General features: G+C 35.9%; 1 protein-coding gene across 21 annotated transcripts in view; it reads left to right on the top strand.

Annotated features, from left to right (window-relative positions):
- GTDC1 (glycosyltransferase like domain containing 1) overlaps window positions 1-25,041 on the top strand; it is a 375,875-nt gene that overhangs the window by 78,853 nt on the left and 271,981 nt on the right. For 13 of the 21 annotated variants that reach the window (XM_057744701.1, XM_057744700.1, XM_057744680.1 and 10 more), the window contains 3 exons: window positions 20,124-20,189; window positions 20,980-21,105; window positions 22,893-23,096. In XM_057744701.1, coding sequence (XP_057600684.1) covers window positions 22,918-23,096 — 179 coding nt within the window. In that variant the 5' untranslated portion in view covers window positions 20,124-20,189; window positions 20,980-21,105; window positions 22,893-22,917. Of the gene's footprint in view, window positions 1-1,624; window positions 1,724-8,248; window positions 8,263-14,989; window positions 15,068-18,942; window positions 19,046-20,123; window positions 20,190-20,979; window positions 21,106-22,892; window positions 23,097-25,041 lie in introns of those variants that run through there. The other 8 variants (XM_057744681.1, XM_057744688.1, XM_057744690.1 and 5 more) reach the window with 4 other exon arrangements.

Raw genomic sequence — 25,041 nt, 5'->3', positions numbered from 1 at the left:
ATCAAGGCTGGTATATCTTTATAGTTTGATATTATGCAGTTTGCAGAAATTATGATGTAGAAACAAAAATTGTATTTGTAGAAACATGGAAAAATAAATGTATTAATGGATGTCAGCAAAATTGGATAAATACCAAATTTATTATTTTAGCCAGGACTTTATTATATTACATACCACGTCTATAATTATAGCCAATATTTTATTTCATTTGAATATCAGTGTACATTTTAAACCTAACTCCTGGGTAGGTGCTGTTTGATGTCAAATATTGGTAACATATAATAACAAATAGTGATTTCTAAGTTTATGTGGTCAAAAATACGAGTGATGTTTCCTTAAGCGTATGGTACCTACTTCAGTGTTAAAAGTCAGTAGAGAGTAATGCATGAATGAGTATGTATTAATTCCGTTGTTTGATTCTCCCCTTAGTTTTTGATCCATTTTAATTCCCCCTGCCCGACATCTTATATTATCATTCTGTAGAATACTTTCACAAGTATTTCATATGTTTTCTGTGGCATCTCACACTGCTCACTTTTTATCCATAGTACCATATGAATTCCCCCTTTCAGGTTTACACTGCATATTTTAAGCTGCTGATAGTGTAAGTAGATTGCAAGGTAAAGTGACATTTAGCTTTTTGAGCTAGTCTCATTTTTAGCATGAGAGCAGGTTTTTTTTCCCCCCTGTTCTAAATCTTCTCATATTTCCCATTCAAACAATCTTACTAACATGGAACAAAGAAATTCAGAGATTTGGCTACAGAAGCAATTGAAATGCATCAGAAAGTGGCTACTACAATACAATTTTATTAATGAATGATCTACATTGGTTCCAGCTGTGTCCATGTGATTAGGCCTTCACCAGGCAACAATGGGTATTTCCCTATTGCTTTTATTTGATTTCCAAGAATGTGTCATCTGTTACATCAGCCCCTGCCAATATGCCCCCTGAAAAAGTGTTTTGTTTTTTTTTTCCTTCCAAATTTCTGAAGCATAAGTTGAATACCCACACATATCCCTGCCGAAATATTGTTTCTAGTGAATAGTGGCCTAGGTTTGTATGCCTGGTGTTGCATACCAAAATTTCAGAATGTAAATTAAAGTAAATGTTTATTAAGTTTATCAGTAAATTTTCGGAAGTGTGGTTGCCTGGTAATGCTAAAGATAGACTATTTTCGCTTTTACGTTTCCATCTTAATATTTTATTACAGTGGTATAATGTGTTATAGAGGTGGACAAGCTTGCAGATTGAAATGGGGATCGTCCAGATTGTTCCCTTCTCTGGACCATATGGTATAGTTCTAAAAGCCTTTTGTACGCTGTCTGTTCAGCTTATTGTAAACTCAATCTTTAGTGCACCTAAAAAGATAACCAAATAAAAATGGGCCTGAGGAAAAGGACTTCCTATCATGTAAGGGCCCTAGAAATATTTGTTTTAAAGGAGATAACTGCAGATGAAATTGGAGTTGAGATGACATAAACAAAGGGGACTTATTCCCTGAATTTTCTTTTGAGTTCATATGGATTGCAGTAGATTGTCTTTGAATGTTGGTTTTAAATGAAGGCATTTATGTTATCTGACTATGCTTATTATCCTTATTTCTCCCATTCCTGCAGCCTCATGAAGATGAGATGTAGTTTTTATCTATTTTACAGAGGAAGCCTCTACCTATAAACAATGCCAAGGAATACATAAGCCCCAGGTTTTATTGAATAGATAGGTTGGTTTTTGTTTTTATTTTTCTTTTAACTGACTTCGCTGAGAATTTAGAGCAGGAACTATCAATAATTTCATCATTTTAGCCATTACCCATACTCAGAGATAGCTGTAAAATTTCTAATTCTTTTTCCTTTTCCTCTGGCCCCTTTACCTATTATGATTCCATAATTCTATTTTAGGAAAATAGGATAAGAGATTGCTTATTCCATATGCTAAGACTCTTTAAAAGATGGGAATGTGATTTCTCCTGACTCTCTCTCCCCTTCCCTCCAAAGTAAACTACTGTTAGAGAAGAGCATTAGACATTACCCATTGCTTTTTGGCACAAGAGATTTGAAGCTGAAATTCTACCAAATGGAGGGGAAAAAAAAAAAAAAAAAAAGGAGAGCCTGTGAAGAACATGAATCTTTACTCTATCATTACCCTGAGCCACTGAAAGGGTAACTGAGAGGAACTCAAATGTTTTTGGAATGTGTAATTTTCCTCTGAATGGCCACAGTGAAATATATTTGAACAAAAAGGCAGAAAAAAGTATATGTGGCGTATGGAGTTGATGGTGGTTGAAATTAATGAATCTTTTCAGCAGTGTACAATTGAAACTATCCCAAGAACAGTACACATTTAAAATATGTCCAACTGAAATTGACATAGACAGATTACTACCTTAGGGAGGTTACTAGAGATAGGTGGGATCTGACAATGATATAATAATGCTAGTGGTAAATTGGATGAAGAATACTTGTTGGATATGTATTTTTCAAGTTTGAAATTTTTTCAAAAACAGAGTCGCTGATTTCAAGCTGCAGGGAGTCTTTCCTATTTTAAAAATACTGTTAATCTTGGGGTTTTTAATTAATTATGCAGATACTTTTTAAGATGCTCACGAAATTGAAAAACATAGTTTATACTTTCAAATAAGCTAGGTTTCTCTTTCCTTCTCTCTCTTCAATCTCATTTCTTACCCCTTTCTTCAGCTGTTTATTTGTATGTGTATATCACATATGTTTATTTGTATGTGTATATTACATGTTTATTTGTATGTATATATTACATATACATATTACATATAGTATGATCTAAAGTACATGAATAATTTAGATCATACTATAAGAAATGTTATTTTATAGGTTTGGGGGATTGAAAGTTTCAGTTAGTAAAAGAAATAAAAATCTTGTAATGACTGTGCAAGAAATGGATTTCCATGTAAGAATTAGAACATGTTTTTTTAAGTAATCTGGATTACAAAAAATTGTAGTAAAACTTTGGGCATGCAAATTCAAAATTATTTTTATTTCTTCTAGCTAGAAAGGACTAAATCCCAGCCTGAATTAAGGAAGAAGGAGCCATAGATAGTCCAACTCAAATATCTCCTCTTTGTTGTAGCTTTCTTTTAATGGTAAAAATGCCTCTGGCTCCAAGTAGTAGAAAATCTTACTGACTATGACTTAAATGAGTAAGAGTTTTATTTGTCTCCTGTCATAAGAAGTCTAGAGGCAGTTAGTTCACAGGTAACTGATGCCATCAGGGATCCAGGTAGCATCACCCTTCTCCATTATCCTTAGGACATAATTCTTGCTTCCTATTCCACAGATAAACTTTTGTATCTATAGAAATTGTGTTTACTTTGATGCAGGAAGAAAAGTAAAGGGAGCCCAGAAGCCTAGTTTTCATGGAGAACATTCTCTTTTTCTTTAGAAAGGGATGCCCACTCATGGGGACTTCTGTCCACACCTCAGGGGCCAAAAGTGTGTGACATAACTACCTCTAGAATGAGATAAAAAATATTTTAGCTTTCTAGCCTTCATTTTGGAGGAAGGCAGGGAGAAGGAGAATCGGAATGAGTGCTGAGTGGTCCATCCCAAAATTATCTGCTGTACGTCCTTAGTGCTTTTGTATAGTTAGTTGCTTGGACCTTTGAACTTTCTGGGTACTTGGTGTAGAAAGCAACTTGCTGTTTGTTCCCTTTTGCTATCCAGTGCATGTGTTTTGGTATTGTGATGGTATGTTTCTGTGACTGAGGACAGAAACTCTTGTTAGCTCATCTTGGTGTCCCTGCACTCAGCACAGTGCCTAGATAGACCCTCAATAAAATACTTGTTGAATGAATGAATGAGTATTAAGAAATATATTATATTTGTTAATATAATTGGTATAAATCATTTATACATGTAAAGGGCACAGTCATATTTTTAATTTGTGAGGGGTTGTGGACTAAATTTTATAAAATTGTTCATTATTGCTAAGGGGACATCAATGGAAAGATGTCAGAATTATTTTGAGTAAAAGATATTCAGGTACAAGGGTTATAGAAAAATCCTCAAAATGACTTAGTACCAATACTTTTATTGGAGCAAGTTATTCCATGGGTAAATGAAAAAATATAATTTCTTTTTAACTCCATGAATAGATTATTGTTTGAACAAGGATATTTTGTAGTACTCATATATTAAGATTTCAGTTTTTGAAGAAAAGTTTTGAGTTTATTAATAAGGCAAATAAGTCATTTGATAATTTATATTATCGTTTTTAAAATAAATCTTTTTCTTTCTTTCTTTTTTCTTTTTTCTTTCTTTTTTTCTTTCTTTTTTCTTTCTTTCTTTCTTTCTTTCTTTCTTTCTTTCTTTCTTTCTTTCTTTCTTTCTTTCTTTCTTTCTTTCTCTCTCTCTCTCTTTCCTTTCTTTCTTTCCTTTCTTTCTTTCCTTTCTTTCTTTCCTTTCCTTCCTTCCTTCCTTCCTTCCTTCCTTCTTTCCTTCCTTCCTTCCTTCCTTCCTTCCTTCCTTCTTTCTTTCTTTCTTTCTTTCTTTCTTTCTTTCTTTCTTTCTTTCTTTCTTTCTTTCTTTCTTTTCTTTCTTGGCTGCTGTGGGTCTTCGATGTTGCGCACGGGCTTTCTGTAGTTGTGGAGACTGGGGGCTACCCTTCGTTGAGGTGCTCAGTCTTCTTATTGCCGTGGCTTCTCTTGTTGTGGAGCACGGGCTCTAGGCGCGTGGGCTTCAGTAGTTGTGGCATGCAGGCTCAGTAGTTGTGGCACATGGGCTTAGTAGCTCCGCGGCATGTGGAATCTTCCGGGACAAGGGCTTGAACCCATGTCCCTGCACTGGCAGGTGGATTCTTAACCACTGTGCCACCAGGGAAGCCTGATAATTTATATTATTGATGTTGATTTGTAGGAAGGAGTTATTAGATCCTTGGAAGCCTTATGGCTAAGAGCACATTAAATCAGATTTTATCCTAGATGCCATTTTAGGTATATTCTTTCTTTTAATTCTTAGAGTGATAGCTTCATGTTTTTCCAGTATGCAATGCAAATAGTTACATACAATAGAAAAACATGTCTAAAAGAAACCCTAATAAATCATCTTTACATCTGCTTGCTTTGCCCTAAACTGTCTTAGAAGAAAGCAGGCAACCTCTTTTTTTCAAAATCTGCAGAAGAAATGGCTCAGAGTATAACTTGGTAGCGTGAATCAGTGCCTCACAACTCCTCCTATGTCTAACCTAAATCCTTTTTGTTGTATTTTCGTTCTGTTTCTTTTATTTTGACCTCAGAGGACAAAGCAAACAACTATCCACTATCTCCCCTACAACATCCCCTATATAGCACTATTTTAATAAATTCCTCCCTTTTCATTCATGATGGCAGGGTTGTTAGCACCTTAATTACTAAAACAACCTGTGCATGGATAGAACTTATCTCAGAGCAGGGAATGTATTCAAGTATCTGGAACTCAAATTTTCTATCTGAGCAGTTTGTAGTCGTTGAAAATAAAGGAAGCCCTTTTAACATTCAGAGGCAGTCCTGAGAGAGAGTTCCTACATAATCACAATTTAGGCAAGATAGTTTTCTAGGTTTGGACTTGGAATTGGGTATCCATAGTCAGAGTCTTGGTCCTTAAGATGCTGTTTTGGTCATACTTCAGGAAGTAATAATTTATAGGCCAACACTTTGCACTTAAAAATAGTGCTTGTAAAAGTTCAGCCCTTTCTCAATATTTTCACCTTTGTATTCTCAGCAATTAATAGAGTGTCTGGCCTCAAGTAGGCACTAAGTAAAGATTTGTTAAATAAATAGTTTGAGTATCCCTTGGTAATGCTTCCTAATATAGGTAGCTTTACGCTTTGCATTTCCCCATTCCTCTTTCATTTTATGCTGCCCAATAAGCACTCATGGTTTACTTTTTGTTGTCTTTATGATCTCATTCAGTGATATCTGCAATGATTTAGAACTTATTTGAATAGCTGATTGCTGGACAGTTCACTTTATGATGCTGCTCTAATTTTCAATTCAGGAATACCTCTTTTGTCCCCCTCACCTTTTGTGAGGGCTTCTTGTAGTCTATTGATGAGAATTTGAAACACATTAATTGAATGTCTTGTGTACAAAGTATTTTGCTGGATTATGCATAGATATAAACATGAATTGTACATAAACTCTGCTGCCACGGAAACAAAATCTGGTTGGTAAGACACACACATATACTCTATAACTATAGCATAAGTAGGATTGTGGTAACTGCTCTTATTGGGGTGTAAGCCAAGTTGGTGTTACTACAGAGGAAGGAGTAGTTACTTCTGAAGGGCTGTCTGTGGGTAAGCAATTGACTTAAACTTTCATGGATGAGATGGGATTTTATTGGAGTCTTGAACTATATATATGGAGGAATCTGACAGGTAGTAAAGGTGAAAGGATTCCAGAAAGAAGAAGCAGCACTAGCTGTACTTGATGGTGGGAATGTATATGGAATATTTGAAAAATGGCAAGGACTCTGTTGTGTTTGGAGTACCAGTGTGTCTGTGATAGCGAGAGGAATTGAGGCTAAAAAGGAACTTGAGACCAAATTGTAAGAGGTCTTTTTTCTTGTTAAGTAATTTTCTTTCTTAGGTGGAAATAATCCTAGGTTTTTGAGTAGAGGATGGACACTAAGATATCTGTAAATTTCAGAGGAAGAATGAAAGACATGAAATGTAGTTGAGGCTGCAGATGATGAAGGAGGCTGAGGGCAGAAGGGCTTGGGGAGGGGAGGGCCCGATACCAGAGGTCGTCAGGGCGGGGTGAGGGGAGGGTCGGGTAAAAGCCCAGCAGGCTGATACCTTGTTTTTTGTTTTTTGGTAACTTGTTTAGAGTTGTGCGGCAGTGTCCTGACTTCTAATAGCGGACACTTTCCAATTTTGAGCCTTCTTTCCACTTACGTCAGTTTGGAAGACTGTGGAACAGTCTTCTCCACACCTGGGAGACTAAGTGTTTTCGCCTGAATTCTAGAAGAGAGCAAGAGGAGAGAAGAGTTGAATGGTTATTGAATGAACCAAGACTATCTGCACATTTCTTCAGCTCTTCTTTGTGACTGGGATATAGGCCCACTGTACTTTCTAGGCTCTTGGCTCATCTTCTTGAAGTAGAACTTCCTATCGGTCCCTCTTTGAGACCCAGCTCAACTGGTTTATAACATTTTTCACTCTGTTTTGTAATTATATCCAGGCTTGCGGCCAGGAATTATATTTAGGTCATTGTAATATCACAAAGCACTTAGCATAATTTTTAGAATATAATCATTCAATAAATGCTTGTTGAAGAAAGCAATTTCATTTACTCTTTGCCATCACACAGACCTTCCTGCTCTCTGCACATGCCAAGCGTATTCCATCTCAGGATCTTGCTGTGCCTGCTGCCTGGAAGGCTTTAGATCCAGATCTGCAGAGCCGCCTCCCTCTCTTCTTCTGGTTTCTGTTTAGATGTCATCTCATCATCAGTGAAGTGTCCTCTGTCAACTCCATATAAAATCCTGCCCTTGCCCAGCCCCAGTCCTCGGCAGCCCTTGTTCTCTATTACCCTGTGTTATTTTTCTTTGTAGTAACTGCCACCATCTGATGTACATTTACTTGATGATTGTCTTTTTATTCCAATTAAAAATAAATTTCTTATAATAATAGGAATATTTGTTTTGTTGCCCCATTTATCCCCAAGTACAGGGAGCAATGATGGGCACATAGTAGGCACAATAGGTATTTGCTAAACGAATGAATGGTAAAAACCTGACTGAAAAGGAAAGTAAGCATTCATTTGCAGGTTTGTTTGTTGGTTTATGCAAGCAATGATATTGTTACAACTTTTATGATATCAAGTCATTAATATTGCTCTCAGAAAAATAAAAACAAATTCTATTTTCTATAGATTGTGCCTGTGAAATCTAATTATGGATTAGTATTTGTTTTAAAAATATTTGAATGCCAAGCATATTCAGTTAGAAAACACTTTTATTATCCATGCCAGCTTAATTTTTAAGGCAGTGAAATGGAAGACTGTCATTTCAGCAAGCAACTTATTTTCATTTGTGAGAATGGAATATTTTGAATATTCTAATTGATTTTTGACGATGGTTTTACAAGAAAATAATTCTTGTTTCTGTACCTTGTACATTTGCTTTTAAAACAGAAGGAAAGTAGAAACAGGCATGGAAATTATTTGCTCAGAAAAGTGTGAGCTTATGACTGAGTTTGGAAGATGGGTCAGTCTGGAAGAGGGTCAGTCAGTCCCAAAGTAAAAAGGTCAGTCTTGAGATACGGAAAACTTTAAAAAAGACCTGATTAAAAAATTTATTTTATATGTATATTTAAAGTTTGCAAAGCAATCTAGATTATTTATCATGAGCTCAGGCTTCTCTTTTATTGTATTTTACTGCAAATTCACTAGGATATTTTTCCACAAATGTGAAGTTTGTAATTTGGCAGTAAAAAAGTTGGTTATCAAATCAATATTATTATATGGCTTTTAGTGTTATAAGAATTCCCTTTTGGAAACCCATAAAAACTCATTTTTTCTCACCATAAACTTTATCTGTCACTTTTCTGTAAGGTCAGAGTACTCATGTTGGAGGTGATCTGCTCTGGGACAGAGAGTCAACAAAGTGGTAATAAAGTTAAAAAATGCCACATGATGCTTTCTTAGGATTAGGATTTCTTTTTCATATCAAGTTCTTGTTCATTTTAAAATATGGAAAGTTATATATTGAGAGGTGTAGTCTTAGTGTCCCTTTAAAAATAGGTGGAATGATAAGCTTGTCTCTAATTTTTCATTTGCAAGTTTCATATTTTTATTAGTATTTTTGTGTTTTCTAGAGGTTAATTTTAATTACTTGTATATTTTTAATGGTAAGTTGTTTTCTTTTTAGATTTGTAAGTGAAGTTTTTCAGTATTGATGATTTAAAAACTGAAATATGATGAAGTGATTACATTGGAAAATAATTCCAGGAATAATAGGAGTTATTTCTTATTACTTGAAAATGAAACATGGTGTTTAAATTCTAAAATATACTAGAACTTGGAGGCTTCATTTTCATAATTCAAACGGACACATGCACCCCAATGTTCATTGTAGCGCTATTTACAATAGCCAGGACATGGAAGCAACCTAAATGTCCATCAACAGATGAATGGGTAAAGAAGACATGGTACATATAGACAATGGAATATTACTTAGCCATAAGAAGGAGTGAAACTGGGACATTTGTAGAGATGTGAATGGACCTAGAGACTGTCATACAGAGTGAAGTATGTCAGAAAGAGGGAAACAAATATCATGTATTAACGCATAGATGCGAAATCTAGAAAAATGGTACAGATCAACCAGTTTGCAAGGCAGAAATAGAGACACAAATGTAGAAAACAAACATATGGACACCAAGTGGGGAAAGCTGGGGGGTGGGGGGGAAGGAGAGGGGCTGGGTTGGGATGAAATGGGAGATTGGAATTGCTATATATACATTACTAATAAGAAAAAAGTATCAAATTGTACACTTTAAATATATGCAGTTTCTTGTATGTCAATTATATCTCAATAAAAGTCCTTAAAAATATTTCTCTACTAAGTCTGAGTTGCCACTGAGTTAATGTTAATTAGTTAATTAATTAATTTTTAAAATAACAGCTTTGAGATACACTTCACATGCCATAAAATTCACCTTTATCGCATATCCAGTTGAGTTAATATTTATTGAGTATCCATCCACCTCTTGCATGTATCTAAATATAGGAAAAATCTGAGTGGTTATGAGAGGAGACAGTTTTTTAGTGTTGCGAGACGAGATGGTGTCTCTAGTAGCTGGGTAGCCAGTAAGTCTTTTTCTCTCCTTAAACATGTGTAACACATATGGATGATTATGCAATAACATTTTTCTGCTTTCTTAATACAGACATTTTGGAAATTACATGTGAAACTAGAAGTTCTTTTCAATTTCATTCACCTTAATTAAATATTTCCCCTTATTTCAAGACCCATACCTAATTATTTAAGACTCAAATTAATTTTGACATTTTACTTGAACTTTAAAACTTTGAGTTTGTGCTATAGTTACCCATGTTCGTATTCAACACTGTAAGTACCAAAATAGTATTTTAGTTCCTAACACAGTCTGTCAAAGTACAGCTCCAGATTTCTTATACATAGTAAATAAAGATCTTGATCTGTTGACAATTATTTAATAATGCAGGTACATTTTTTAATTAATTGAGTATTACTTTTATTTCATGCATTAGACAAGCGGTATTTACAAAACCAGATTATAGTGTTTGTGACTAACCCTAGCCCCATTAGTTTAACCCTTGATGAGTAGTTTTTAAATAAGTTTTCTTATAGCAATAGCAGTTAAAATAATTTGAAAATCACTTGCAATCTCCTGGAGGGGAGTAAGCCTTCAGTAATTGGGAAGTAGTTTGTTATTTCAAACGATTTGGCCTCCTTCCCTAAAGTTAAGGAAAATTTATAGTTTCTTTTAATTGCAAGTTGAAACATATTCAATGAAGATAACTTGCAGAGTAAAATGAAGCATAAAGAGAAAAACAAAATCACTTATAATTTTACCATAAATGATTATTTATATCTACCTGCATGCATGCGTACTCTCTGTCATGTTTATCTAGTTATTCCATCATATTTTTTTTTTTTTTGGTGTCCCAAATCAATGATCGATTTATTTCCTATTCCATCATATATTTTAATATATTCAGTTCATGCAATCACACAATAGTAGAGACATTTTCCCATGCCAGTAAACAGTCTTCATTATGACTTTGATCATTAATCGTTTGATCATAAGAGATCCTTTTTTTTTCCCAGATATTTTGATAGCTTTCAATTTGGGGCAAAGACTTTAAAGATTCTTGACAAGTTCCAGAGTTAATTCTTAAAAGTGTTATTGTTGAATCAAAAGATGTGCACAGTTTTCAAATCTTTTGTCTTATGTTCAAATATGATAAGACATTTTAATACGTTAAAGCAGATCTAGCTTTACGCATTAGTAGAGTAGGTAGCAGCCTTCAGACTATGTTTTCAGGACTTGAGAAGGGTCTTTTTAATTCACAAACTATTCTCATCTACAACTGACCCTTGAACGCTCAGGTTTGAACTGCACGGGTCTGCATATATCGGGATATTTTTCAGTTATAAATACTACAGTATTCTAGGGTGGGTTGAATTTGCACAACCTGCTATAAATTATACATGGATTAACTCCCCTCTTCCTCTTGTTCTTCAAGGGTCAACAGTACTTTGCAGGTGGCTGAAATTTCGCCATCACCTGTTACACCTTTGTCACATACAGGTACTCCCGGGAGAGGTAACACATTGTGCCTGGCAGGCATTTACTCGGAACAATCTGAAGGAGTTTATCTGATATTTTAAATTTAGTTCTTGCAAGTAAAGTTTAGAAACAAGGCAGGAAAAGGGACATAAGAGGAACAAGGGAACAAGAGGGATAATAAGCAGAAACAAAAGTATTTCTTTATTTCATTCAGTTCTACAAAGATCAATTGAATGACTATTATGTGAAATACAGAATATTATATACCTAGTTTTAGGAGTATAAGTTATAATGTCTCTCTACAGTGGTTCAGGCTGTTTGTTAACTCTAATGCTAATTAATCCAGTAGAGAGACTTATGGTCCCAAATATGGAATGCATATGTGCTGGATAGAGATGCAAGGGGGAATTAATTAACTCCTAAGCTACCTTGCTCTGTTTGAACACACTGTTTGCAAACTGAGAAATTACTTTCTTAAGAGATAGTGAGGATGCAGAGTGTGGCTTTGGGTAGTTTGCAAAGAATACTCTGTACTGTAGGATCTGCCTCATTAGACAAAATATTTGTATTATTGGAATGTCTCCTTGAAAAACCATTTGATAAAGAGATAATAGTGACAAACAAGGCCACTAGCTGGATAAGAGTCATAGTGCTTGCTCCAATCAGGAAACTCTGAGCTATTGCTTCTTATCTTCTTTTAGTGGAAACTTGTGTGTCAGATGATATGGGCAAGCCTGTGCAAAACTATGGAGAATAGTAGACCTTCTAGAAATTATACACCCTTGTCTGTGTAATGCCTTTACTTTACTCAGCAGACTCATTCCTAAATATTTTCAGGATATTAAAATCCCAGTGTATTATTATCAGACTGACTCTTTTTCTTATAATAGTGAGTAGCTAAGGATACGGCCCTTGTGATATTTAAAGATAGTGATACATCTCTCATTACCACATCTATTAGCCCCAGATTTACTCAGTCCTGGTCTAAACTGGGTTTTTGGGCTTTTTAAAAGTTATCAGTAACAAACTCTAGACTCTATCTAGAGGTGACTTCTTGAACCACCAATAAATGTCTTAGACTATTGACAAATCAGAAGATGCTTGAAAAATATATGGCAATTAGAAAAAGACCTGCTGCAATAAATAAATAGAAGAAAATTCACTTTTAACTAATGCTACTTCTAATATATTTCTGTATTCATGTGGAACTTTGGAGATGAGAGAAGTGTCACTAAATATTTTAATTGATATGTCTTTATGGTTTTATTGATTTGGATCTTAAAGGACAGATCCTAATACTGGCTTCCCCTATTTTTTAACACCATTTAAAAATATGTTACTGCAGGGTGACTTTCACTGATATAAAATGAATTTTAAAATATTAAAGGTATCTAACATCAGTACTAAGGATTTCTACTTCTAGCCCTCTACTCTGTGGAAATTTCTTTTTCTTCTCCCAACTGTTTACCTGATATTCTTTTGTCCCCTGATTTTGCATTTCTTTTAAGTTGATTTCCCTCACTGATAAACAGATTGAGTTGTCAGATTATGTCCTTCTTATTTTTCACTGGAAGTGAGTAAATCCAGAATGTTATACTTGGTGACATTTATTTCAACTCATCAAGGGAATGCCACCCATGTTTGCTTGGGTTGCTGCACTTCAAATAGGTCGTTGAGAATGTTTGTGTGTTAGAGTAACCCTGCTATTTCTGTTTCAGAATTAACTGAAAATGTGATATGTGCCTCCCACTTGGAGAGGAAAACTTCTCAACAATTTTTTATTTAGTTGAAATGGATTAAGTTCTTAAAAGATGTTAGCATGAGATGCACTAGCACCAGTGTAGTTAAGAATCTGTTAGTCATTTTATTTTAAATTTGTTTGGTGTGTATATTTATAATAACCTCGCACAAACCAGGTCTGAGTTAAAATTTGGCATAGAAGTCAATATAGCATAGCAAGATGATGCTTCTGTCTAATAAAAAATGTCAATCTAATGATTAAACCAGTTGAATCCTTCCAGGTTACAGACTTGACTGTCCTTGGGTTAAATATTCTTATAGAGTCTTACCTGTCCAGTCAGGTTAGGGAAGGTAATTGCCCATGGTGTGAAACATGACTTCTAAACACCTCAGCAGGGCTGTTGGCAGAACTGTTTTCCTTAGAATGAGGTGTGTCATTTCGTGTACAGTAAGATGCTACCTATTATATTTATTTATTTGTTTATTTATTTATTTTTCTTTAAGAACTTTTATTGAGATACAATTGACATGCAATAAACTGCATATATTTAAAGTGTACAATTTGATTTTTTTTCTTATTAGTAATGTATATATGGCAATCCCAATCTCTCAATTCATTCCCCTCTAATGCCTGTTATATTTAGATGGTGATAGAAAGTGTGCATTCAGTTTTTTTTTTTTAAATTTTAAATTTATTTATTTATTGGCTGCATTGGGTTTTTGTTGCTGCGCATGGGCTTTCTCTAGTTGTGGCAAGAGGGGGGCTACTCTTTGTTGCGGTGCGCAGGCTTTCCATTGTGGTGGCTTCTCTTGTTACAGAGCATGGGATCTAAGGTGCGAGGGCTTCAGTAGTTGTGGTGCGTGGGCTCAGTTGTGGCTCGAGGGCTCTAGAGTGCAGGCTCAGCAGTTGTGGCATGCAGGCTTAGTTGCTCCACAGCATGTGGGATCTTCCTGGACCAGGAATCGAACCCATGTCCCTTCCTGCATTCAGTTCTGTTTATTAGAGTAAATAGTAATTAGTGGTAGTAAGGGGTGATTATTTCTGGTTGATAATAATAAAGGTCTTAGATGAATTAGGAAGAAATTGTCAAGGCCATTGCTAAAGGGTTTTATGGTTTATAGACTCAACCCATATTTGTTGAATATCTTCTGTGCTGGGGGCATAGTGGTAATCAAGCAGACCTGGTCAGTGTTCTCATGGAACTTAATATATTCAGGGGAGGATGTAGTATTATATAATCACTCATGTAAATATAGTCTACAAGGGATAAGTACAAAGAAATACTACATATTGTTATATCAAGGGAACTCGGACTTTGTTTGATGGTGACTGTAATGAATTATGAAATAGACTGAACGTAGCCCTATGGCTGCCCTCCTCCCCTCCCACTCCACACCTTTCTTGTCATATGAACATTAGGTATTGTCTTTTGTCCATTGTAGTCCTTGAGGCCTGTTATCCTATCAAAAAGTTGCCAGTCTAGAGCTGGGGGGTGAAGGATAAGGGTCGTGAGGTGAGGGGAGGGATGATTATGCAGGACTCAAGAGGAAATCACAAAAGTTTGAGTTTTGTGGTCCTAACCATTTGGTATTCAGTTTTGTGTGACTTATACCACCGATGTCCTAGGTTTACAAACTGTTGGGAGTTATTATTAAATATAATATGCAATAAATATATTTATCTCCTCATAGTGACATTTACATTCCGCATGCATGTACATTTATACTGCAATATGTATCAGTTACATAGTAATAATTATTAAATGTTGTTATTTAATCCAAAAACTACAAAGACTAGGGAATGGAGACACTTTCAATTTAGGTCGTATCATGTGCCTGGTATGAAGTATATTGGGAAGATAATATGTGAATATGGGGTTAGAAGCCCTGGGTTTAAACCCTCTCTCTGTCACTTGTTCTTTAATGCCAATAATCTCTATTTCTTCTTCTTTAAAAGAGAAGTGATCAAACAGTGGCACCAGCCTTCCTTCTACCTGTGATTCTGCCGTTGATTCACTCTGGCTTCTCCACTTAGGTATCTATATCTGAATGGGTCGGATAGCCCTATTTTCTCCCACTGAGCTGATTTGCAACCCATTTCAGGAAGGTGGAAGGCTTGGAGAAATGCCATCTTGAGAAAGCAAATACATTATTCATCTTGTCAAACTTTTATAAAATGCATAATTGTTGGCAGAAAGTATTTAAAAATGCCTTTTTTTCTTCACTGTTAAATAAAAGCCTAATTACTAAATGTGGAATGGGATCTCCAGATTGATGGTGAGGGAATTGGTTTCTCATCCTGCTTCCACTTCTAGTATTAAACTAGGATGATGATAGATCAGACAGAATAAAAAACTGTAGGTGATTTTCAAAATTCATGGTTCTCACAGATATTCTCTTAGGCCATGAAATGTGCTTTGGCCTAGAATTCAATTGCTTGTGGTGTTTCTCCCACTTCTTTAATCACTGTTACTCCTGTTGTACTACTAGGTTAAGATAAACACACATCTACATGAAAGTTATGTATTCTTTCCAATAAATTCTGATTTCTGTGAACAGTAAGAAAAAAGAATAAACATTTGAAAGAGTATAAAATGTGTTCAGATATGCAAGCTTCTTGATTTAGTTTAGGCTTCAGGAAAAGTGGAAAATCACTAGTAGCAAGTATAGTGCTGCCTGACACTGGTTTGCTCAGGACCTGTGTTAAGGTGAAAGCAATGTCACTTCTTTAAAGGCAGAATCAGTTTCCCACTTCCTCCTGATTTTCAGTTCACTCTACAAAAGCTTAGCGACATTCACTATATAGCAGATCCTGGGATGGCCCCCAGGAAGGTAATGACATGATCCCCATCCTCCAAATTTTTTACAGCCCACTAGGGCAGCAGAACATGGAAATAGAGTGAAACAAATAAAAGGATACTGTACAGAGTAGAAAAGAAGTCATGTTTAAGAGAAGTTCGGGGAAAGGCTTCATAAAGTTGGTGATTCACATGCAGAAATTTTAAGAAAATTTCATCAGGTGAACTTGAAGAAAAGGCTGATGGAAAAAAGATAAAAGGTGTGAGGTCACAGAAGTGTAAAATAGCTATGTGAGTGTGAATGCTTGGTATTGCTGCGATGATCCTGGAGAAGAGGGGGTAAGAGGATTGAAGTGGGAGAACGGGAAGCAAGGCTGTAGTGAAAAGAAAGGAAGAGGCCAGAAGAGGAAGGTCTTAACTGCCATGTGTAGGGCCTTGGGTTTTGTCCTTAAGTGATGGAGATATAGAAGGGATTTGAGCATGTCACATCATGATCAGATTTGCATTTTGGAAGATTATTTGTGGCTGGATTATGGAGAATGGTGTGATGGGAACTGGACTGCATGGTAGCGTGGAGACCTAGTTAAAAGGGTAATGCAATAGTTCAAATGAGTGATGAGATAATGTTCTGGTATAAAATCTTATATTGATTCATAAATACACTGCCACATCTTAAAATGTCAGCAAATTGGAAATATTTTTAGTATTCAGTGGAACTAATTCATTGCTACTTTTATAGTTTAAAATTATTCATGAAATTGATAGCAATGAAAAATTGGAAGAGGGTTAATATTTTATTTGTCAGTGGAATTAAACCAGTACACTCACAAAAAATTTTTCACAGTTATAATTTTGCTATTAATGTGGAATATAACTTTAAAAAATGTAAGGTAATGAATTTGTAATATATATCTATATACATCTAGTTGTTTGTGGAAATTATGCATATTTGAAAACAAGTGAACTAATTCATAATGTTGGTACATGTAGGTATTTGTTGAATTTGCATTTGATACTGATAGTTATAACCAAGACTTTGTATTAATTCAAGTCATGGCATAAGTGATGGCTATTTTTAAACAGAAAGTTAAATCCCAAATTGAGAAAGAATGAAAATATTTGTCAGGGAATTAAATAGCCATATATGCATATAAGATTGTAATTTTAAAAAGAGCATGTGTTAAAAGATCATTGCAAATCATATATTTAGAACAACGCATTTGAAAATAGCTTTAAATTGTCTCACAAACAGTGTGGCATATGAGTCTTCTTACCAAGTCTTGGTTTGGTTGCATAGATCCTCACTTCTTAGTTACCACAACAGGAAACAAAAGTCAGAGTTGATGAAATTAGAATATCTATAGCCTTGTGGGGGAATAGAATACTAGAGTGCTACATCTTTTTCAGTATGAACCCAAGATTTTTTCTTGAATGCTGCTATTTAAGTACACAGTAGTATACAAGTTATCATAAATGTTAGGTTGTATGCCCCGTAATCAAATAATGGAATATTCAGTTTCTGTTGTACATTATCTTCAGTTCAAACTAATGCTCAGGAATCCAATTTCATGCCTTGCTATTAGTCAGACTTTATTTATGTATAATATTGTCAGTGTCTTTAGTTTTAGGATTGCAAGTTTATTGCACTGCATTTGATGTCAGATTATTTACCAGTCTTCAGAGATTACGTTGAGGCTTTAGGGGTTAGAATGTATTTGCTATGCATGATTTTTGTGAAATTTTTTATGATAACTTTTTCATAGGATCTGTTTATCCTTGTCTCTTTTTTTCCCCTAAATTATAATAGAATGTGTTATAATACTTTGAGGAAACTTTCTTAGTAAAATGTATTTTTACCACATATTTACCCTTAATAGGTTCTGTTAGGGGACTCAATGATGGCATGTTTCAAAGCAGAAATCTTTTCATGCTTTTTTTTTTTTTTTACTATTTAATGAGATTTCAGGTGTATTTTAACAACTGGGGTTTCCCTGATGAATCATTAAAATAAGTGAGTGGGCTGGAAGTTAATACAAACTTTTCTCAGTACTGCCCTATTTTACTCTGCTGGGTTATTGGTTGCTTTTTAAATAGACCCTGGGTGTGTTGGAGTTGGTGGGTGGAGGTTCAGAAGGGAAGAGGGGAAAGGGTCAGTTGGAAAATACCAGGTAAAGCTCTGATGACCTGTTAGGAAATGCTACTCAAATTCTACTTTCCTCAATTTATACTATTTTGCGTTTAAGCTCTTTATTTTTGCTCTGCCAAGCTCAACTTTCTGAAAATTGTATATAGGCAAATAGAAAATATATTTTCAGCAACTGATTGAAGTTTAAGGTTTCAAGCCATGTGTGGATTAGCCTGTGGAATCAATTTCTCATGTGTGTGGGATTAAAACCGTTAAAACCATCATCACTGAAACCATACCTTCCTACAACTAATAGCAGTAAGGTGTCTGTGGAATATATTAACACAACAAGTCCTCTGATTTAAAATTATTACTTGGTATTTGGTTGGAAAATTATTTGAATATTATAGGTAACTGCATTGACATCATATATGAGGGCTAATTATGGGTTTCTAATGTGACAGGTTTAGTTTTTAAAAATCACATGAGATATTTATACTTAGCACATCTTTTTCAATAAATCAATGGCATATTGCAAATTTCCTTTAACTATACTGTTAAAAAAAAAAACAAACCTCAACTACCGCAGCAGTTGTAACTGCTAGAGGAGGTAGACAAAAATGTAGTTCACCTTGAAAATGATCATGGCTCAGGGAATAAAGAAATTGGGTCAAGCTTAAAATAAATGCAGGTACGATGACAAAAGTTTTAATACAAATTTAAAAATATTCACAGCATTGGTTTCAGGCTACTTTTGTTCTTAGGAATCTTATCAATGCATTATTCGGTTTTAATTGAGATGACTCTCATGGCACCTTTTCATTTTGGTCAAAATATTTATATGAAATACTATTGTGATTTTCCACTTTGCATTCCCTCTTAATTGTAAATGTAAAGTTTTGGAGAGGCAGATAAGGCTCCGATCATTTTGACCTCTGGTAATCTTTTTTTTTTTTTTTTTTTTTTTTTTTTGGCACACGGGCTTAGTTGCTCCGCGGCATGTGGGATCTTCCTGGAGCTGGGATCGAACCCGTGACCTCTGCATTGGCAGGCGGATTCTTAACCACTGCGCCACCTAGGAAGCCCTCTGGTAATCTTAAATAGAACTTGAAGTGGTTTAAAATTCCTATGTCCTAGCTATCACATTGACTCGCTATATTACTCATTTAACGTTTAGCATTTAGCCGTGTATCATTAAATCATAGTGTTGATGATGAATTAGACTTTCATAAAGATAAAGCTTTAACACTGTGGCATGTTCTCTCATCTGGTGTCGCTGGGGGATAAAATATGGTGAAGAGATGAGTTTTGTTTCTTTTTTAAACTGAGGCTTACTTGTTTAAGCAGAAAACCTTAAAAAGTTGATAAAAATTTATCTGAACCATGTTTTATGCTCTTTTAGGCAGCATGAATGTTTGGGCCATTTACTCATAAAGCATCATCATTCTAGTGTCATGCAGAAAGGACATGGGCTTTCTGTTTGGTATTTATTCTTTAATGTGGGAAGTTTTTTGTTTGTTTTTTTTTTTTCCCCTTTTAAAATGCCACACCCTTAAATTCTGATATACTTATTCTGTTTGTTTCAGGGTTTAAGGTCTGTGTGGTACATGTGCTAATTAATGCTTTAATGGATTCATAAACCTGAGCACCTGTGTAAGACATTTGACTGTATGTAGGCTCACCCAGCATCTTTTGGCAAACACCTGGCCACAGCCTCCTGCCATGCAGGAGATCCTGTCCTTCTTTGGAGTAGGGACTTTCAGTGTTGAGGCCCTGTTACTGCTGCTCCAAAACACTCACTCTCTAGTAGCCATTGCTAGTGGTGCAAAATGTCTGCATTTACCTGGCATGCTCGTGAGCATCTATAGCGTCAGGGTGACCCCCTGCAGTTTTCTGAGATTATTGCTAAAATGGGCAAATGGTGTACTCTCTTTATCTTTTAGTAAATTCCAGCATAACAGCAAAAATCCTTTTTAACAGTGTTGTTTTTTTTTTTCCAACTCCTCCTCATATGTTTCCAGCAGTATTTTCTAAAACCAAACTCAAGCACAGTGAAAGTATTTGAGCTATTCTTTAATGTGCTGTAATGGCATTTGGTTTGAATCTTATATTTAAAAATCAGCTTCCCTTCTTTTGCTTGCACCTAATGGGAATCATCTTTCTTCCAGGTTGTGCTTAAAGAAGACTATCAGGGAAGAACATATTTTCTTCTTGCTGCAAAAGTTGCAGTAGAAGTAAGTGGGGGAACTGTCAGCATATGTCTGTCTCCACAAAACAAGCAGAACAAATTTCCATGAATCAAAGCCACTAAACATAGTTTTCAGAGATGGTAGGACATAGTTACTTTCCCTAGAAAAATACCCCAAGTGCAGGCACACCCGTTGGCCACTAGAAGAATGCTCAAGTAAACGCTAGTTCAAACCTGTACATTTCACTCTTCTTACTGGGCTATTAAAGGGGTGGAAATCTGCTATAACTATAATCTTTTTTCCCCTTTTCTAATTTTCAACCTCCCACATGCTTGGTGTTCAGTTCTGCTTACTGATTGTCTTGAATCTACAGCAGCACCTACACGTACTGCCTCCACAGTGGCTGATGGTTTGCAGATAACTCATGATTCAGACCCATAAGAAACATCTGTAACTATAGGGCATGATACGTGCTCTAGATTAATCATGGAAAAGGGCAGAGTAATGAAGAATCAGAAAGCTTGTTTTTTTCCGAATATTAATGTTGCTTTCTTTGAGGTTACATTATGAGTGGAATATTCTCTAGAGTGGTTTATATCACATTCCATCACTTGGGGAAATATCTCAGGTCATTTTTATAAGAACCTTTTAGAGACCTTTTAAGGATATGTGCAGCGTATACACCTTAGTGTGATTAGGTCAGAGGAAATAAAGCAAGATTGTAGATGTCTCTCATGTGATACCATAAACAAATTAATGTTAAACTGCTTTTATTTTTTCTTGAAACCGTTGACATAATTTTCAAAATTGCATTGATTTCTCATTTGCTTTCCAGAAGTTTCCATCATTTGAAGGGTTGATGGCTACCATTTTGTTAAACTTGGAGGCTGTTTGTTAACTTAATGAATACAGCATTATAAAGTTGAAGTCACCAGCCAGCCTGAAAAAATCAAGCTGCATAGTAAGTTTCTGAGCTTATTACTTGCCCATAAAATCTGCAGTACTCTCAAATTCGTATGTGAAATACAAGCTACTGATGAGGAATGGGTAACACCCATTGCCTTTCAAATGCATGTATGTATCCACTTTTCCCACCTTTCTTTGGTGAGTAGGGAGCTTTGATTGAAAAGAACTGATTTTAAAATGCTGGAGGATTCTCTCTTTACTCCTTAAGTAAGATGGTTTATTCTAAAAATGGGAGGGGCAAAATACCTTATTACTGTTTTTCAGCTGCTATGCTTCAATTTTATCTTCACAACACACCTCTGAGGTTAGTACTGTTATCCCCATTTTAGAAAAGGTGAGACTAAGTCCTACAATGTTTGGTAGGTTGTCCAAGGTCATACAGCTAGGACATGACAGAGCTGAGCTTCAAACCTGTATCTTCCTGACCTCAGGACTCATGCCTTTTCCACCTGAGGAGTACTGCTTCCTATTTTGCAGATAAGTGAAATATGCATTTGTATCTTTTCCCCAAAAATACTCATCGGAAATCCCCAAAAATACTCATTGGAAGATTTAGACATCAAGAAATAAACTTTTTTTCACTTCGGTCATTTCTTTGAGGACCTTTTGAGACTTTTTGCTTTGAAATACATTTAAGCAGGCATTGCTTCGACTGCGCAAGGTAAAGCACAGTTTTCTTAGTTAGGAGCCTCATTGAGTTTTTGAGACTAATAATTTTGTGGAACAACATTATTAAGGAAAGGAATATGCTGTGTAATGAGTGGTGTTTACTTAAGTCATAAAGGAGAATTCAAACACCTGGAATATTTTTTAAACAATGTAGTTGCTTTATACCAAGTGATATTTCTTCTTTACTTCTTACAGGAAATAGCATATAATTTGAAATGTATATAAAAGCTTTTACATGCATACATATATTTTTATTTCACTGAGCATGTTAACAAAACTGATATTATTAAAGTAAAAAGCCAATTTGTCTGCAATGAAAATTTTACCGCGTCTTTAATAGCAATGTTACTTTATTTCTCCTAATGCATTTGTTGTTTAAAGAAAGGTTGTAGAAACTTTGCTGGTCAGAAGCATGTAGCTTTACTCTATTTTTTTGATCTTCCTTTGGGGTGGGATATTGACAATAGTGAAGAAGTGGACAAGTGTCCCAAGAGATTGTATCCTGAAGATTTTTAACACGAGAGAATTGAGATTTGAATATAAGTGTGCTCTCTTCTAAGTTCATTGGAGGCAATGGTGAATTTAAAGATGGATTAATACGAGAGTTCCAGAATCAGAGCATTCCTGAACTGGAAAGGCCCATACGAACGAAGGGCTCTTGGAGTGAAATTCTTAGTTAGGATATGAGTTCAGGGGCTGTCCAAGTCTGGGTAGAGCTCTAGGCCAAGCTGGTGCTGAGGCTACTGAGTCAGGGTCACAGCCATTCCAGCCAGGAAGTGAGTGATCACAGCAGGAGAGGACTTCTTGGGGTAGGAGAAAAAACTTAGTCATTGTGGAAGTAATCTTAGCACATGAAGAAAACAGAAATCAGAAAAATAAAGCATCTTTATTTCCTCTTACTAACATGAATGGTGTAAAAATATTGATTCCAAAATACAAACCTCACGTGTTATATACTTTTTAAAGGAGCGGGACAAGCCTATTTAAAAAAGTAATGTGTCTGTAAGAGATTTTATTTGCCTTCTGAGTACAATATTTTAACATATTTATTTAAAAATATTTATACATACATATACATATGTTTGAAAAAAATTTGTTTTGCTTAATATGTAGAATCTGTGAAGATTTGAAAGGGCCAATGAGTATTCTCATCATTGAGGCATTCTATGGAGGGTCCCATAAACAGCTGGTGGATCTGCTTCAAGAAGAGTTAGAAGACTGTGTCCTTTATTCCCTTCCTGCAAAGAAATGGCATTGGAGAGCACGGACATCGGCTCTGTACTTCTCTCAGAATATTCCCACCAGTGAGCATTACAGGTAATTAGAGCCCAGGCTGCATCTCCAGCCTGTTCCAAATGTACTTGTTCTAAGGAGGTTGCTTCTCTGTTGGCCTCTGTGAGATTTCTTCCAACTGTGGAATTGGTCAGAATGACTACAGGAGCTATTCCTTTAGAGACAGCAGAGCAGCCAACTACATCTATACTCTGAGGACAACTGCTCAGTAGGAAAGTGGCCTCATTTGGACCTTGCATGCCTTTTATCGTTTCTCTCGTGCTTTTATCACATGCATGTGTGGGTGGATGATGACATTTTTTGGCCTGAGATGAGAGTTGATCTTGTGCACATTTGTTTTTTTGCTTCTATAACCTCCATGCCTCTTTTAGTGAGAATGCTGTTTTAGGGTGTCTGCTCTGTACTAGGAGCTAAGGTTGGAAAGATGCATATGGCCAAGGCTTGCACCCTTACAGGCTTTAAAGGCTTTTTCAGGTAGAGACGGACATGCAAATGCAATGAGAGTATGGAAAGGGGAGAAGCTGATTTTGACTGTGACAACCTGGAGGTTGCTTTACAGAGTTGGTCACCTTTGTTTAGTCTGGAAGGAGGAATAGCTTTTGGGGACACAGCCCTCGGTTTCGAATTTTGAATTGTTAGGAAGTGGGAACTAGGGGGACCTATTAGAAAGTCTTATAGGACACACTGAAAGGATGGATGGGAAATACTGATTCCTTTTTAAGGAAACAAGTAGAATGGAATCCTCCTGAATATCCTTACTAGCATGTATCTCCTGATAGTTAAATAGTGGAAGATTATCCTACCGGTTTACACATCTGATGTCCTTAGCATCCTGAGCCCTTCTGTGTAGGACTGCATCGGTGTCGGCAGGAGTAGGGAGTGCCACACTGATAGTGAATGGAGTTCGAGCAGACAGGTTGTTGGAGAAAGGGCACATTGCAAGCTGTGGTGCCCACCTTGGCTTCAGCAGCTGTATCCATCTGCTGCTGCTTGTAAGGTGGAGCAGTGACAAGGGAGCGAGCAGCTTGAGATTTAAATGTAGGTTGCTGTTCTTAGCAGTAATTTGGGGGATTCAGAAAATAACCCATTTGGTGTATGAAAACAGTGCATCGCCTCTGAGAATTCAGATTGTCAGATGAAACAGCAGTGAGCACTCAAGTCATGTTGCTTGGGATCATAAAGCTAAAAGCTGTTTAGGGGTATATTGAGAATTTTGTATTTTTCTAATCTAACGTGTGTTTTTCCTCACATAATTTAATGTTTTATATTCTGATATCACCAAGTGAATATTGTGGATTCACTAGTAGTATCGGAAATTTCAGTGCATGTATCAATATAAAAGTTTTCAAGGCAATGACAAGCCTATTGCTGTGTTAAGATCTGACTGTTTATAGTTGCTTTCACATCTCATTTAATTGTGTTTTCGCAGCACCGATTGCATTATATTACTTAAGGTCAAGTAATCCGATTGGCTTTATGGCACATTTTCATTTAACATCACCATTTGATATAATACATGCATACGTACCAAATGATATACATTTCTACAATGATTTGAACATTGAAACAAACCATTTCTCTATCTGCTGTTAGATTTCATTTTGATTACGTGGTGTTTCCAAATGGAATTATTGTATCACAGATATATGTGTGTGGATAGCATGCAAATAAACACTTCTGTGCCCGTGGCTTCCCCACTCCCTTTGAGGTCTGAAGCATCTGAGGGTAAACCTTTTTTTTTTCTTTTTCTTTTTTAATTCATTTATTTTATTTATTCATTGGCTGCGTTGGGTTTTCGTTGCTGCACATGGGCTTTCTCTAGTTGCTGCGAATGGGGGCTACTCTTCATTGTGGTGCTTGGGCTCTTCATTGTAGTGGCTTCTCTTCTTGTGGAGCATGGGCTCTAGGTGCGTGGGCTTCGATAGTTGCGGCACACGGGCTCGACAGTTGTGGCTCATGGGCTCTAGAG

This window comes from Hippopotamus amphibius, chromosome 8 (assembly GCF_030028045.1).
Source record: "Hippopotamus amphibius kiboko isolate mHipAmp2 chromosome 8, mHipAmp2.hap2, whole genome shotgun sequence".
Lineage (NCBI taxonomy): Eukaryota > Metazoa > Chordata > Mammalia > Artiodactyla > Hippopotamidae > Hippopotamus > Hippopotamus amphibius.
This window is presented reverse-complemented; position numbering and strand designations above follow the sequence as displayed.